At 41.5% G+C, this 14,062-nt stretch overlaps 1 protein-coding gene across 1 annotated transcript in view; it reads right to left on the bottom strand.

Moving 5' to 3' along the window:
• tmem131l (transmembrane 131 like) overlaps positions 1-14,062 on the bottom strand; it is a 210,796-nt gene that overhangs the window by 88,952 nt on the left and 107,782 nt on the right. The window contains exons 8-14 of the mRNA XM_072496016.1: positions 12,772-12,849; positions 10,754-10,904; positions 10,037-10,095; positions 9,497-9,605; positions 9,051-9,156; positions 3,864-4,011; positions 1,959-2,129 (exon numbers count right to left, since the gene is read on the bottom strand). Of these exons, the coding sequence (XP_072352117.1) occupies positions 1,959-2,129; positions 3,864-4,011; positions 9,051-9,156; positions 9,497-9,605; positions 10,037-10,095; positions 10,754-10,904; positions 12,772-12,849 (822 nt within the window). The remainder of the gene's footprint in view (positions 1-1,958; positions 2,130-3,863; positions 4,012-9,050; positions 9,157-9,496; positions 9,606-10,036; positions 10,096-10,753; positions 10,905-12,771; positions 12,850-14,062) is intronic.

Consider the following 14,062-nt stretch of genomic DNA (forward strand, 5'->3'; position numbering starts at 1 on the left):
TATTGAACCTTGGTACGGCCGCACTTGGAATATTGCACCTACCAGAAGGATATGGAGGTTTTGGAGAGGGTGCAGGAGAGGTTTACCTGGATGTTGCCTGGTCTGGAGGGTGTTAGCTATGCAGAGAGCCTGAATAGACTCGGACTGTTTTCATTAGAACGACCGAGGTTGAGGGTTGACCCGATAGAGGTCTGCAAGATTATGAGAGGCATGGATAGTGTGGATGGGCAGGCACTCTTTCCCAGGGTGGAGGGGTCAGTCACTAGGCGGCACAGGTTTATGGTCGTGGGGCAAAGTTTAGAGATGTGCGAGGCAGATTTTTTTTTTTTTTTTTTTTAAAACACAGAGGGTGGTGAGTGCCTGGAACGCACTGCCAATGGAGGTTGTGGAAGCAAATATATTAACGGCGTTCAAAAGGCATCTCGACAAATACATGGATAGGAATAGATAGAGGGATACGGCACTAGGGAGTGCGGAGGGTTTTGGCCAAGTGTGGTATCATGACCGGTACAAGCTTGGAGGGCCGAAGGGCCTATTCCTATGCTGTATTGTTCTTTGACTGTGCTTTGGAATATCCTGAGAATATAATACGGCAATATGCAAGTTCTTTAAAAATAAATATAAAAATTAAAATGCAATATTGATCACTGATGTCCAAATCATAAATTCAAAGTGAATAAACTTAGAACTTCAAATACCACTTGTGGTAGAAAAGTGACGTATGAAGATTAGCACTAACTGAACAAGGAAGTTGCCCAATGTGATAAAGGAGAGTTGATGAGACAAGGGGAGGGGGAACGAAATAAAACATGCACAGCTACAACAAGATATTCAACACCTCCATGATCCCAAATCGCGTGGAGTGCAGGTTGAAATCCTATGTATACTTCTAGCTCTCTCTGAGATCAGCCATGATCGAATGGCGGAGCAGACTGCTCTGATATCTTATGATCAGGACTCTTCCAGTTACTGCTAAGCTAACAGTTCTGAAGTAGTGTGTTCAATTTCCAAATCTGTGCTCATTATGGTTAAGGTTCAATGTTCTCCACTACTGCAGTTTAAGCAATTAAAACTGAAAAAAGGAATTGCCATCTCTTGCCCGTATTGCTAAATTTATATCCAGTCAATTTTCTTCTTCTTAAGCAACACCTTATGTTTTAGTGCTACAATCCTGTAAAACCCTGCAGCAGCATTTCTTTCAGATGTGCAAGTTCTGACAAATATACACAGATATTCAAACAGGTACTCAAAATAAAAATAGATTTTCAAAAAGACATGTCGCAACAGTTTTGCACAGATGCCTCCTGTACTAACGTTTTATCCCCTCAACATTTAATCATCATTAAACCCTATTTGCTAACATTATGGGATGATTTCATTCATTGAGATGAGGGATGTTGGCACTGGAGCATAGCACATATTGCACTACAGACAACAAATGCCTATATCAAGCTTCACTGGATACCTGAGCAGTTAACTGCATGGAAAAGATCCCTGCCACTCCCAAAAATACCTCCGTTCCTTCCCTGAAGAATACAGCTCACCACACGAATGTGTTAATTTTTTAGTTTCTAAAATTAACCAGACTGTGACATTTGAGTGTACTTGCCAATTTATCAGTTTTGTGGTATTGGTTCATTCTCAAAGAATTAGATTTGTGTGCGGCCGGTCATTTTTGTACGAGATTGGAGTCTGGGATTATTTTTATATCCCCAAAAATTAAAGAATGTGTTCCTTCCATTTGAATGGTGCGCTTTGAACATTATTTTAAATGCAAAAATATTAAGTAAAGCTGTGCTACTTTTCAGGATAAACTTAAATGAATAGCTTTGTTGATTTAGATTCACAAATGCTTAATACATGATAAAATCTTGTGTAAACAAATATAATATTTAAGATGAGAGAAGTTGCAATTCGGATTAAGTGATTTGCAGATGCTCAAAAATTGGATTATATACCTGCACATGAATCGAGCAGAGATGCAGTGGGAGCTCGAGCGTTAATCCCGAACCGGTTACGATTACCAGGTGCGTGTTTAAAGTTATAGGTGTTTTCCCATCGTTAAACTGCAGTGACAAGATGTGCCAGCAACCTGGTACGAGTATCACTGGGCCAGTAAAATTTAGAATCTGAAAAATATTAAAGACTGATGAGTTGTCAGCAACCCATTGATATTTCACACCATTAGCCTGATATTATTACTTTGAATGTTGCTTCGTAACATTATTTTCCAATGAAGCAACAACATGTGCTTGCTTTTCTTTAAAATAATTGTTTAAAGCTTTCCTTAATAAACTATCCCAGAAATTGTTCCACACAGCACCCCATTTTGTCAGTACTTGGGATCACTAAGGCCACAATATAGCAAGCCAAGAAATCTGGCATTTCCGGTCACATGTCCACTGCTTGCCATTATTGGACAAAGACAAAAAAAAGTGTCCTTTATCTCCTTTACGCAACCCTGAACAATTAAGATCTTTCCCAATATAAAAAACAGGCGTACAATACGTGTTTGAAGCCCCCTCTCGAAGATGGTTTCCTGGATTCAGTCAGTGCTTCAGATTCCAGCCTTGGGAATCTGCTGATAGGCTCAACCAAGAGGTCGAGCAACTTTCTTCATTATGGAGCTGGCAGGGGAAGGGCTCCTCCAAACCAAGGAATAAGGAGCCATGCAACCCACCAACCTCCAAATTCAAAGGGATTATAATTCACTATTTCCACCCCCTGCAGCAAGATGCCACCACCAAACACATCATCTCCTCCCCTATCAATTTTCAGTAGGAACAGTTCCTTATGGTACACCCTGGTCTACTCCTCTAACTTCTCCCTTTCCCATTGCACTTTCTCATGCAAGCTGAGTAGATGCAACACCTGCCTTTTTATTTTCATCCTTCTCTTATCCAGGGCCCTAAGTATACCTTCCAGATGAAACAGAGATTTATTTGTACCTTTCTGTATACACTGCTCATGTGGTGGTCTCCTCTACATTAGGAGACAGATTAAAGATTACTTTGCTGAGCATCTCTGTTCAGTCCGCAAATTTGACCGTAAACTTTCAGTTGCCTGTGATTCAAATTCTCCACTTTACTGCCACTCTGACCTGAGTTTCCAATACTGTCCCAAGCTCCGTGCAAGCTTGAGAAACCATACTTTACTTTTGATTACATTTTACAACAGCCTCTTAGATTCAACTTTGGAGTTCAAAAAGTTCAGATCATAACCTCTGCTCCCATTTTCTTTTGTGTATTTTTTGAGTTTCTTTGTTTTTGGAAGGCAATTGTTGGTGATGATTCTGCTTTTCACATTTACACCTGGTCTACAGTCCTCTTTTGTAACATACCTATCCCATTACCACTTCACCTTGCCTTATACCATCATCCCTCCTGTTATTCAACCTCTCCTGCTTTCAGACCTTTGATCTTCTCCCCCACACCTTGCCTTAAAATCTGTTGAATCTCTTAACTTTTTCTAGTTCTGACAAAGGGTCATAATCCTCAAATGTTAATTCTACTTCTCTTCCCTAAATGCTGCCAGATCTGCTGATTTCTAGGATATTCTGTTTATATCTCGTATTTGCAGCGTCCATAGTACTTTGCTTTTGCTGCAATAATGAGGGAACCTTGCGCCTCACAATTCAGGTGTAAGGAATGTGCCCATGTAAAAAGGTGCATGCTCAATTCTTGGAATCCTTTCTCTTGAATCCCAGCAACATTTTATAGGCAGTAAGTTGTAAATTCATCAGCACCACAGGTTAGGTGATCCTATTCTGAAGAACAATACAACTACCTTCACATCAAATTAATGTTGGCACCTTCACAAGTTTATAAAGAAATCAAGAAATCAGAAAATTAAAACAACTTTACTGTCAACAAATGCGCTGCTTCTTCAGGTACATAAACACTGCTTATCGAGACTTTGAATTCAAAGTAATTTGTAAACCAGACGGTCCAGAATTCTGATCCATGCCGTGACATGACTTGAAACGAGCTTGAAGAATCCCGTTGAAGGTTTCTTAATGATAGAAAGAAAAACAGTAAATATCAGGATAGAACTTTACACCACTGGGAGAGGTCATTTTACCCATCAGACCTGCCCCAGCTCTCAAACTATCCAATTAATCCCATTCTCTAACTTTCAAATATTTATCCACTTTCTTTTTGAAATGAATTATGTATTCTGCTTCTGCCAGTTTCTAGCAAAATGGCCCATGTACTAGCTACCCTCTGACTCTTTAAAACTTTTTCCAATACCTCTCCCTTTGTGCTTTTAGAGATGAACATTTAATTTATGTCCTCTCGTTACCCATTTGTCATCCGGTGTAAATCATAGAATCACTACAGTGCAGGAGGCCATTCGGCCCATCGAGTCTGCACCGACCCCCCCCCCCCCCCGGAAGTGCCCCGTACCTCGGCCCATGTCCCCATCCTATCCCTGCAACCCCACCTAATCTTCAGGACACCAAGGGGCAATTTAGCATGGCCAATCCACCTAACCTGCACGTCTTTGGAATGTGGGAGGAAACCGGAACACCTGGAGGAAACCCACGCAGACACAGGGAGAAAGTGCAAACTCCACACAGTCACCCAAGGCTGGAATTGAACCCAGGTCCCTGACACTGTGAGGCAGCAGTGCTAACCACTGTGCCACCGTACCACCCTAAATAATTTGCATTTTTTTCTATTTATATAGAATATTCAAATATATGTATATATGTCAAATCTTGTAGCTTTCACTGCTTTAGTGGCAATGGGTGGAATTTTCCATTCTTGGCACAGAGTGCTGGCTGAGTCGAGAAAACCAGTGTGCAGCCTGCAGAGCTGGGTTTCCTCTCCAGATAATCCAAAACTCTGTGCAGAACAAATGTGGAGGTGTGTCACACTGCCAGAAACAGCCAGCAACCGGGAATTGGGAAGGGCACGCAATCTCCAATATAAAACACAGGAAAGGCCCCCTCCCCCCACACAGAGACCCCCACATCCTCATCCCCCCCCCCCACACACACACACACGTGCAGACACCACATTCCATCCACATCTCCACCCACCCACCCACACACATGCGCGCGCGCACGCAGAAGGGGAACCCCTATCCCCACAATCGATAAGGGGAACCCGCCCCCACAATGGAGCTCCCCAGAGGGCACCCCCTGGCAGTATCAGTGTAATGGCCGGCCATGTCCCTCTCCCCCTAGAGGCTATACTTATCTGCGCGCCACCTCAGCAAGTTCACTTTGCCTGGTTCCAGTTTTTAAATGGTGGCTGTAAACCTTGCCAACAGGAAATTACTAATGTTGGGGGGGAACAGTACGACAGGGAAGCCTGCCAGTTATATTAAAATTTATTGAAATGAGGTTCGCAACCTTCCTGGGCAGGAAGCTCATTGCATCACCAGCGGGGGTTGGGAAGAATCGTAAAACAAGGTTCTCAGCACTCGGATATTGGCGATGAGATTCTCGTTCCCAAATCTCTTGAGATTTTGCGTCCACAAAGTCATTTGTGCTCGTGGCAAAAGCAAATTCGTGTCAATGAGTTCTAATTTCTCCAAATTTTGTTCATAAGATGAGTCTCTTATACCTACTACAACTTTAGTTCTGCAACCTCTCCACAGCAACAAATTTATATAGCACCTTTAATGCAATAAAAGATCAAAAAAATGGTTCACGTGAGCTTAATAAAACAAAATACCTTGACCTCTGGACACAGTAAAGGCAAAATTTGAACCACCAGGATCTAGCTGAAAGTTTCTGTACCTCTATATTCAACACCAGTAGGATTACAAAAGGTCTATTTTATCTGAGCATTAACGAAACAATTCAGATTTCAGAAATGTCATTACCCTGAACAGCCTGAAATGTATAATATGGACGGCATCTGTCTCCCTAAACCACTCCATTTCTCTGTCTTCCTTTAAGATACTAAGATGTTCCTTTAAACCTACTTGGTGACTAAGCCTCTCCTAATAGCTCAGTGACAATCTTTTGTCTGATTATGCTCGTGTGATGTCCCTTGGCATATTTTACTATATTAAATATTCTATATAAATACAAGTTGGCAGGCTCAAAAATACTGGCACAAAGGTTGCTCAAGCCAAATAGTTGACTTGAATTCAGGAATGTGTGTGCAATAACAAAAAGAAATTATGTCATAAACTTGAGGAATATACAACTTTAACTGCTTATCAGGAAAATCCACCTGGAACAATACTTCAAGGGAAGGGGACTTTTGTTAAGCTCTTTCTGGGACTGCTGGACTTTCAACTTTAACTGCGCTGTGAAACATGTTATGGGCCAGTTAACCCCAAAGTGTATCATGGAGTTCACCTGACGTACAACCTTTAATAGATTGTGGTACGGGGAGCACACGGCCCACTCTACAGGTGTGGTACAGCAGAAATGGAAAAGTATGTTTTAAAGTAAAACAATGTTTATTCTATGAACTCAAGTTAACCTTTTTAAAACATAGAGTGAACATCTTAGCAACCATCAATTCAAATACAACCCCCAAAGAATACAACACTAAGTAATGATTAAGCTGTCCTTTTAAAATCCATAAGACTTAAAAAAGCTTCAAAACAGAAAGACATCAGGCTTAACTTCACACTGAGAATATTTAGAATTCTGAATTCACCAAATGATCCAGAGATAGTCTTTTGATGGCAGAGAGAACAGCAGTACACCTGCTTGGGCTGGCTTCAGCTCCAATACTCAAAACGAAGCTAAAACACACCCTGCAGCAAACAGCCTAAAACAAAAGTAAAATGCTGACAGACAGCCCAGCTCCACCCACACTCTGACATCACTGATAATACCCATTTCTTAAAGGTACATTTCTTAAACACCCATTTCTTAAAGATACTCTCACATGACAAACATAACAATGAAGATTTATTACTTTGCACTGTTCCAGCAGTATTCTTCCTTTCTCACTCCACCACTGGCCATTTAGTTTGGAGCAACCTACTTAACAACACCTGACTCTGCCCTTGCCTCAGATGATCTCCTGTTGAAATGCTCATCAATGTCTTTGTTACCTCCTGACTTGACTATTTCAACACACTCTTCACTGGTCTCTCACTTTCTGTCCTGAATAAACCTGAGGCCATCCAAAACTCTGTTGCCCATGTCCTAACTCACACCAAGTCCCGCTAATCCAGTATCCTTGTGCTCACTGACTTACACCCATTCCCAGTTAAGCAATACCTCTACTTTAAATCCCTATCCATGTTTTCAAATCCCTCCATGGCCTGGCCCCTCCCTATTTTTGTAATCTCTTTCAATCTCACAGCCTCCGAGATATCTGTGCTTCTCAAATTCTGGCTGCTTAACACCCCAATTTTCATCATTTCACCACTGCCAGGGCCCTATGCTCTGAAATTCTCTTCCTGAATCCCTCCGTCTATCTTTCCTCCTTTAAGATGCTCCTTAAAATCTACCTTCGACCAAGCTTTGTCATCTGCCCTCATATTTCACTATGGGTTGGTGTCAATCTTTGTCTGTTAAAGCTCCTGTGAAGCACCTTGGAACATCTTACTACGTTGGAGGTACTATATAAATACAAATAGTGGGCAGCACAGTGGTGCAGTGGATTAGCCCTGCTGCCTCAGTGCCGAGGTCCCAGGTTCGATCCCGGCTCTGGGTCACTGTCCGTGTGGAGTTTGTACATTCTCGTCCCCACAACCCAAAGATGTGCAGGCTAGGTGGATTGGCCATGCTAAATTGCTCCTTAATTGGGAAAAACAATGAATTGGGTACTCTAAATTTATATATTTTTAAAAAATAGATTTTAATATTGTTGAACAGGTTATGTGCAGGACATTCTGCATATCACATTGGGCCATGGCTATGGAAAGCAGGATTTTCAAGCCTGCAGAGCATAACAAAAGTGATGGCAGTAAATTATTGAATGAATCAATGCATGCACATTTGGATTATTTTCAGAAAACGTGGTAAATGCAAGTCAATGTTGAGAAATGATTTTCAAACTTTCGGAAGGGCAGAGGTTAGGGGATGTCCTGCAATGATTCCCAAAATCTCTGATTAGCTGGGATTTTCTGAGGAATGTGCTCTAAACAGATGACCCTACATCCAATCCCTGAGGCTGCACTAACTCCCCCCCAAAAAAGTTCAATAAGATTACAACCAGATTAATCTTGCATCCTAAGTAATGATTCAGTCTACCAGTGTCTGCGTGGGTTTCACCCCCACAACCCAAAGTTGTGCAGGTTAGGTGGATTAGCCAAACTAAATTGCCCCGCAATTGGAAGAAAATAATTGGGTACTCTAAATTTATACAAAAAAAGGCATGATTCAGGAAACAACTGTGAACCTAAAGATAACGTTGCTGTAAAAACATCATGGGATGGATTCTCCGCAACCCCGACGCCAAAATCGTGGCTGGTGCCGGGGCGGAGAATCCGTCGTGTATCACCTACCTGCGGCCATTGCTGGAGGCCCACCTCGCTATTCTCCGCCCCCGACCAGCCGAAATCCCAACAGCGTGGATCTAATATGGTCCTGCCGTTGGGATATTATCGTGGCAGCTACGGACTCAGTACGGGCCGATTGGAAGGCAGGGGGGGACTTATACGGGCCCGGGGTATCTTGAGGCAGGCGGTCAGGGTCGGGCGCGCAGCCGATCGGGGGCACTATTTGGCAGCTCCAGCTCCGCGGTCTGAGTCCGCCATGGAGCACGGCCCGGCCGCTGGAGGTCGCCGCCGTGCGCATGGGCGGCCTCCGACCCGGAAGTGCGGGGGCCCATATCTGCAGCAGCTAGTTTCACGCGGGATCCCTGCTAGCCCCCTGCAGGGTTATGAATTTGTGGCCCTTTCACGACAGTTTTTCTGTCGTGAAAGGCCACAGCTTTTACGACGGCATAGGGACATAGCCCCAGAATTGGAGAATCCAGCCCCAGATGATTTACAAAACTATGAAATAAGCTGTTGAACTAAAAGAAATGTATGCGAAATGTTTCAATTTCTAACCATACAATAAATTTTAAAAATCAATAAACAGAGGAGATTTGAACACTCAAATGTGCTCACAGCGAACTCACCCTTCTGTTAGTTGCAGTGTAGGGGACGCCTTCAGTGCTAAGCTGCCTTTTACTACATACATCACCTCACCCAAACAATTTTCCACATCATCAGGCACAGCAGTTGCTGGAAAATGAAGTGAGAGTTTTCTTTTACAGTATCCAATGTTTACACCATACATATATACAGAAACTGCAGGTTAGTCTCAATAAAACATTGGGTTTGAACCAACACATTATAAAACATGTTGTGCGTCAAGTAGCATTTTAGGAGAGTTTCCAACAACCTTTAAGCTACGAGTCAGAGTAATGCTTTGATATGATAGATTTTTTGGCATTTAGCTAAGAAGAGGCACAATCATCCGCAGCCCCAGTAAACACAAGAAATTACACAGATTTGCCAGACTACTAAGAAGATTTACATTCCGTCGCCATTTCAGTTAATGCTGAAGCATTAAAGGACCTACCTTCACAAATTATAGAAGCAACCCTCGTTAAATTGGTCACAGATGTTTCCAGTTGTATTGGCTCAAATTCAACAGTAATTGTGCCTCCACTTGACAGAAAATGAACATTCTGTGAAGAATTAGCAAAACCATTTCGATGTAGAATTTTGTACTCAATAGGTATTATCGATATAGCAATTGAACAAATGTGTACGATTTATCAGAATTAACTAAATTTAGAAGCTAACCAACAAAACTTTGACATGGGCACAGGTGTAATACCATATTATTACAGAGTTGAAATTCTTAAAGTGATTCAGCATGGTTAGGATATTCAGACAGTAACAAATATCTCATATATAGTAGCGAATAGGGTTTGTAACAAAATACAATTGGACTTCGAATTTGCACAGCACACATTTCTACAGAAACAAAATCAAAATAAAGTCTGCAATACCAAATGTGCATTCCTGTAAATATGGATCGACAATATAAACTACAGTTTGAATAATAAATAAAACCAGATTATCACTATAATAAAAGTATTTTAGAAAGTCATACCTTAATGTACATAGATTTGTTCCCTGAATGCAAGAAGTACACAATATGTATTTGTTCACCTGCAAACAAAAAGGAAAATGAGTAACTGCAATGGTGAGACTTGCATTTACAGAAGCCCCTTGTGCCTTGAGAAACATAGAATCCCTACAGTGTAGGCCATTTGGCCCATCGAGTCTGCACCAGTCCTCCAAAAGAGCACCCTACCTAGGCCAAATACCTCGCCCTATCCCCATAACCCCACCTAACCATTGCGACACTAAGGGTCAATTTAGCATGACCAATCCACCTAATTGTACATCTTTGGACTGTGGGAGGAAACCGGAGCACCCTGGGGAAGCCCACACAGACAGTCACCTGAGGGCGGAATTGAACCCGGGTCCCTGGTTCTGTGAGGCAGCAGTGCTAACCACCATGTTCTCCTACTGCTTCTCTGAATTATTTTTGAAGCAATCACTTGTTATATAAACACTGAAAATATATACACAAAGCTTAAATGTGAAAGGCCTGGACTTACTAATGGCTAAAATATTCCTCAAAACTTGGGTAACAAAAGGTTTTATTTCAATATTCACGTAGAATGACCATGGCATATGTACTCAGTCAAAATGTATATTACAGGAAGGAAATCTTCAACTACTGCAAAAACAAATATTACATAGCTTTCTTGGATGGGGACAGGGAGGGAAAAAGAAAAACAGGCAAGATGTACAAACGTACCTGAGGTACTTTCTTTGATAACTGGCATATAAAGTACAAAAATATTTTCTAATAAATAGCTCTTTATTTTTTCAAATTTATGGTAGCATTCTTCGGTGTTGAGAGAGATGTGGGTGTATAATAGAAGATTATTCCTCAAAAAGCAATATTTCTGTAAGAAATAGTAAAGCATTAAATCAGTGAATATTAATCTATGATTTCCAAACATCAAACCACAAGCAAGATTTATTATTTGCCTGGTCAAACAAATGCAAGAGACGAGAGATGAAGAATTATAATCACGTTCAACACATGTAACTTCAATATTCAGCTGATTGGTAATAACTCAAAGCAATTTATTCCTACAAACACAAACTATTTTTTCCACTGTCATTGCTAAGAATTAGTGAAGTTTTACTAATACCATGCTGTCCAGTCTTACTGAACCTTGATGAGGCTTTGCTTCACTTTAACAAACTTGTGATATTCGGTACAGTTTAACTTCAACTTATTATTTTTTTCTTTTTGTTTATAAATTTAGAGTACCCAATTCTTTCTTCCAATTAAGGGGCAATTTGGCATGGCCAATTCACTACCCTGCACATCATTGGGTTGTGGGGGTGAGACACGCGCAGACACGGGGAGAATGTGCAAACTCCACACGGACAGTGACCCGGGATCGAACCCGGGTCCTCGGCAATGCGAGTCAGCATTGCTAACCACTGCGCCACCATGCCGTCCCAACTTCAATTTATTAATAATTATTTAAAAGTACTCAGGATTAGCACATGGTATTCAAGAAGCTGACTATTCAGCATCTTTCTCTCGTGGAGCCTTTGGTGACCTGACTACTACTGGTATCACAGCTACATCAACATCATCATCACCATCTCTTTAACATATCCATTTACCCATTATTCTACACTCTTTCTGACAAAACTTGGTGAGGTTTAACAGAATTCAGACAACTTACAACACCAATCTCAGAAATGGACATCAGGGTCAGTGCTTGATGCAAACTGGGAACTGTCAAATATGGCAAAACAATACTAGTGCAGCTATAAGGTTTACCCAGAGAGTGATGAATCTGTGGAATTCACTACCTCAGAAAGTAGTCGAGGCCAAACCATTGTGTGATATCCAGAATGAATTAGATATAGCTCTTGGGGCTAAAGGGATTAAGGGATAGGGGGATGAAGAAGAGCCACATTGGACTCGAAACGTTAATTTTGTTTCCCACTCCACAGGTGCTGCCAGACCTGCTGTGTTTTCCCATCACATTCTGTTATTATTTAAAGTATGTTCCCTGTTCTTAACTAAAAAGGTGTCATGAAATCTTTTACTTCCTCCTGAATTCTGTGCCTAATCTAAAAGACAGCACTTCCTGTGTAGTTCACAACGATGCACTGAAATGTCAGCCGAGATTGCGTGCTCAGGTGCTAAGCCAACAACCTTTTGACCTCAACTGAGTGTCACTAATGCTGCTAAAATAATACTCCACAGGTTGATTGATGAGGGAAGAATGAATTGGAAAATTAAATAGTTCAGTATCCTTTGCTATACGATCTACCACCTTGCACATCCAGGATTGAGTGAAACCAGTTCAGTGTTTCAAGGTAAAATACTGTACATTAAAAAATTCAATTAAAATGCAACATTACACGGGGGCAGCACGGTGGCGCAGTAGTTAGCAGTGCTGCCTCACGGCGCTGAGGACCCGGGGCCGATCCCGGCCCCGGGTCACTGTCCGTGTGGAGTTTGCACATTCTCCCAGTGTTTCATGGGTCTCACCCCCACAACCCAAAGACGTCCAGGATAGGTGAATTGACCACCTTAATTGGAAAAAAGAAATAATTGGGTACTCTAAATTTATTTTTAAAAATACAACATTAAATAAATTAACTACACCATTTCAACAAGGAGATCAATTTTGTTTTGTTCACCTCTCCACCCTATGCAAAATCCCATGGTATAATGTTTTAAAAATATACATGACACATGTATGTTCATATCTACCTCCGCTGCCAGAGCTTTCTTACCTGGAAGTCTCTATAGCTCTGTAACGGTAGAGCAAGTTCAAAACTCAGTTCTGATAGAGTGCAGTTTGAAGATTTTTCCTGGACAAACACAGACAAACAAATGAGAACATTGTTCTATTGTTTGCAATCTTCAGTACAAAGCTAATGATGGTGAATTCATAATAAATGGGTTTGACAAAACTACTGTATTCAATGTTGTGATTTTCCTGCAGGTAAACATGATCACATCATCAGTCTGCCTCACGTCTGCTGCTGAGCTGGCTGGGTGGTTCTACTTTAGTCATGACACACCAACCAACCAATCTAGGTCACTAACATCTGCACAAATGCTGGGGCTCAGGCTTGAAAGGGGGTAAAACAAGCGCTTGATAAAACAAATGTGTACAAAAGTATTGTGACCTTTGTAGGCTGTCGTCCTGATTTTATGTTTGCAAGTGGAAAAACAGCAGACGATGTATGTACAAAAGACAAACCAACACAAAAGCTCCTGTTTGACATGTCCAAGCCAAGACTCCAGAGATCATTTAAAACGCTAGTGACGATTGTTTGTTCCTTTCATCAGAGACAGGGTGCCTAGCGCCTTCCCACACAATCAACTTTACATTAGTACAAAGAGATTTAACGGTGTTGGAGGCTGCAGTGGGCATAAACAGGTTAAAGAAAATACACATGCCCAAACCACATCAAACCTGGAGATAAAGTTCTATACCTGATCCCTGACCGCAACTCCAACAAGATCTTGGAGAAACCATATAAACATCCATGATGATACCAAATCAGGAAACTCTCCGAAAATTCCATTGTCAAGCAAAGAAAAGTGGGAGGCAGACGGAGCCTACAGTGTAACTCAGTAACATCCTAATTTGAGTTTGGAAATAAATTCCAATTGATGAGGGGAATGAGTTTACAAGGGACGAGGACAAATGCAACTACACCAGAAGCATGAGGTTCACACTATTCTTACACTTGCATTTCAAGATCCACACAATATTGCTTGGATATAGTATTGGTTGTTTCAAAGACCTATCTTTGCTGAACAAAGACGACCACCCCAGAGCTATGTATCTCCTCAAAAGGTTAACCTGCACATTATTCCCATCATAGAGACAGCTTATCTTGCAACATTTTTGCTATCAGATCAGGTCAAATCCACTACAGGTGATGTGTGTCAAATTATCCAATCCGCTTCTTATAGATGACTTGAGAAAGTGAATGATAAGCCCAGCAAATCATGTCCACATGTTTTGGGCATGCCCGAAACTTCGAAGGTTTTGGCATGGATTTGCTAAGG

Source organism: Scyliorhinus torazame, chromosome 3, assembly GCF_047496885.1.
Source record: "Scyliorhinus torazame isolate Kashiwa2021f chromosome 3, sScyTor2.1, whole genome shotgun sequence".
Classification (NCBI taxonomy): domain Eukaryota; kingdom Metazoa; phylum Chordata; class Chondrichthyes; order Carcharhiniformes; family Scyliorhinidae; genus Scyliorhinus; species Scyliorhinus torazame.